Genomic DNA, 2,359 nt, shown 5'->3' with positions numbered 1-2,359 from the left:
CACACACACACACACACACACACACACACACAGAGGATGGTCCGAACCACCCGCAAGAGCCAGCATGTACATATTTCTCATAAAAAAGTGAGTCGAAAATGTCAATAACAAAATGTTGTAATATTAATAGTTTTTAAACGGTGTGCGAGCCTTTGAAAACACCCAACCGTAGAACATGAAGTTCGCGCCGTCTGGTGTGGCGTAATTAAGCGACTGGCCGCGCAAACGTTTTGATTGATGGATACCGATAACCGGCACAGTATTGCCGAACGAGTATTACAAAGAAAGAAGCGTGAAATTTCTGTTAACATCTGCGGTATTTTGAAATTGAAATTCAATTTAATCGATGCAAGTAATCATCGTCAATTGCAAATTCGGTACGTCGTTTAACTCAGAATTTTTGAAGGATTTTGAGGACGTTTAAGTAATAAATAAATAAATTTTAAATTTTTATTTCGTTCATTTCATTTCTTAAATATGAAATATTTGTTTATACTAAATACGCATTTCAAATGTGAATTTTTTCTAATATTATTTGTTTGGATAATTTAATTAATATTAATTTTATTTATAAATTTATTTGTTTATATGTTACTTAAAACATATTTCAAAAATTCTTTTTACTGATATAAATGTTTTATTGAATTTGCAATTGATGATTTCTCTCTCTCTCTCTCTCTCTCTCTCTCTCTCTCTCTCTCTCTCTCTCTCTCTCTCATCGATTAAATCGAATTTTAATTTGAGAATACCGCAGAAAATGTTAATAAAAATTTCACAAACCTTTGCAATATTTATTCGGCAATATCGTGCCGTTTAATGCAGTATCTGTCAATCAAAGCGTTCGCGGCGGGTCGCTTAGTTGTGCGAACTTCATGCTCGGTGAATGGATATTTTCAAAGGCTCACACACACCATTCAATAACTATTGATATTATGAACATTTTGCTATTGACACTTTCGATTCATCTTTTCACGAGGAATATGTACATGCCAGCTCTTACGAGTGTGGTCTGAATCACCCTGTATATCTATTAATATCATTCAATTGATTGCGTTTTAGGATTGTCTACGACAATGGGACAGCTATTTCTTTAAAATTGAGAAGATGTTTCTAAATGTTTAGTAACTCAGTCTTTTCTATTAAATATTTTGAACATTTCTCGACATCTCTGTAGAAATATTTTTCGCGAAAAAGTGTTCGTGTAAAAATTGTCGACTCGTTAGAAACTGATTCAAGTATATGAGTGACAGACTTTTATATTGTGTAAAGTTATTATATCTATATATTCAAAAATTAGTCTTTACATTATGCGACATTGTATTAGAACGAACTGTACATACATATATGCAAATTATGTCATCATAAAATGTGCCATCTTATCAGTGTTACAAAAAACTGCGAGATTTATAATTTATATAGATGCTTGTGCACAGGTTACTATATCTTCTTAAATTACGTTTATCATTATTATCTCTCACATGCATAATTCACATAATGAACAGTTTACATATCTGTTTCATTTAAGTGTTTTTAAGTGTGTTTTACGTATAATATCAAAGTATATTCTTTCTATTTATATGCCTTGCCGTTACATTGTGTCAACTTTATTTGCCGCATTTTATTACGAACAGGAAATCCTTTTCCATGCTCGATTCGATACTATAATACAGAAGAGTTACACTTAATGATTTACATTACTATCGTCGTACGCCAAGATGAACTTTGAACCCATAGGACTTGATAACTTTGTACATATTTTAAAGAAATTTTCTTTTCTTTCTACTGGCGGCATTAATATCGTTGAGATATCCTTAATTTTATTTGCGTACACACTATTACTCGTATGGAGAGTAAGAAAACAGATGCGATAGTCGCTGTGCGTTCAATGTTCCACTGTACATACGACGAGTTGGTAATAACTAATCAATATAGCTTCACGTATATTTATTGATTAATAATTCGCACATATATTCAAATACATATCTTTAAAGTCTATGAAATATTTTTACAATTTAGAAATAAATGATCGTATAGAATCAATGAATGATCAATGGAAAGATTGTTTTTATTCTTCGTAACATCAAGTCTTTTCAATTTTATTTTATCATTCTGTTATACGTCGTGAAGCTATATTTGCAATGTAAACGTCATGCAATTTTTCTAATTGATATACAATGTATTGTATATTGTTGACATTTTATATACGTAAACAATTGTATCGACTAAAAGTAATTTTACAAGCAGAGAATATAATTGCTTTCTAAAATAATTTTTAATGAATGAATGTATTTCTGGCAAATTTGTCGGTTTGCGAAAAATTGCATACGTTCAACTTTCATTGAATTGCACTGAATTATAA

The 2,359-nt window shown here is 30.8% G+C and overlaps 1 protein-coding gene across 4 annotated transcripts in view; it reads left to right on the top strand.

Moving 5' to 3' along the window:
• LOC108748046 (segment polarity protein dishevelled homolog DVL-3) overlaps positions 1 to 2,359 on the top strand; it is a 15,666-nt gene that overhangs the window by 12,054 nt on the left and 1,253 nt on the right. Inside the window, exon 10 of one of the 4 annotated variants that reach the window (XM_018486016.1) lies at positions 1,060 to 1,987. The exons of the other annotated variants lie outside the window; for them this stretch is intronic. Coding sequence (XP_018341518.1) covers positions 1,060 to 1,094 — 35 coding nt within the window. The 3' untranslated portion in view covers positions 1,095 to 1,987. Of the gene's footprint in view, positions 1 to 1,059; positions 1,988 to 2,359 lie in introns of those variants that run through there. 4 annotated transcript variants of the gene reach the window in all.

The sequence above is a fragment of the Trachymyrmex septentrionalis genome, unplaced genomic scaffold, assembly GCF_001594115.1.
Source record: "Trachymyrmex septentrionalis isolate Tsep2-gDNA-1 unplaced genomic scaffold, Tsep1.0 scaffold21, whole genome shotgun sequence".
NCBI lineage: Eukaryota > Metazoa > Arthropoda > Insecta > Hymenoptera > Formicidae > Trachymyrmex > Trachymyrmex septentrionalis.
This window is presented reverse-complemented; position numbering and strand designations above follow the sequence as displayed.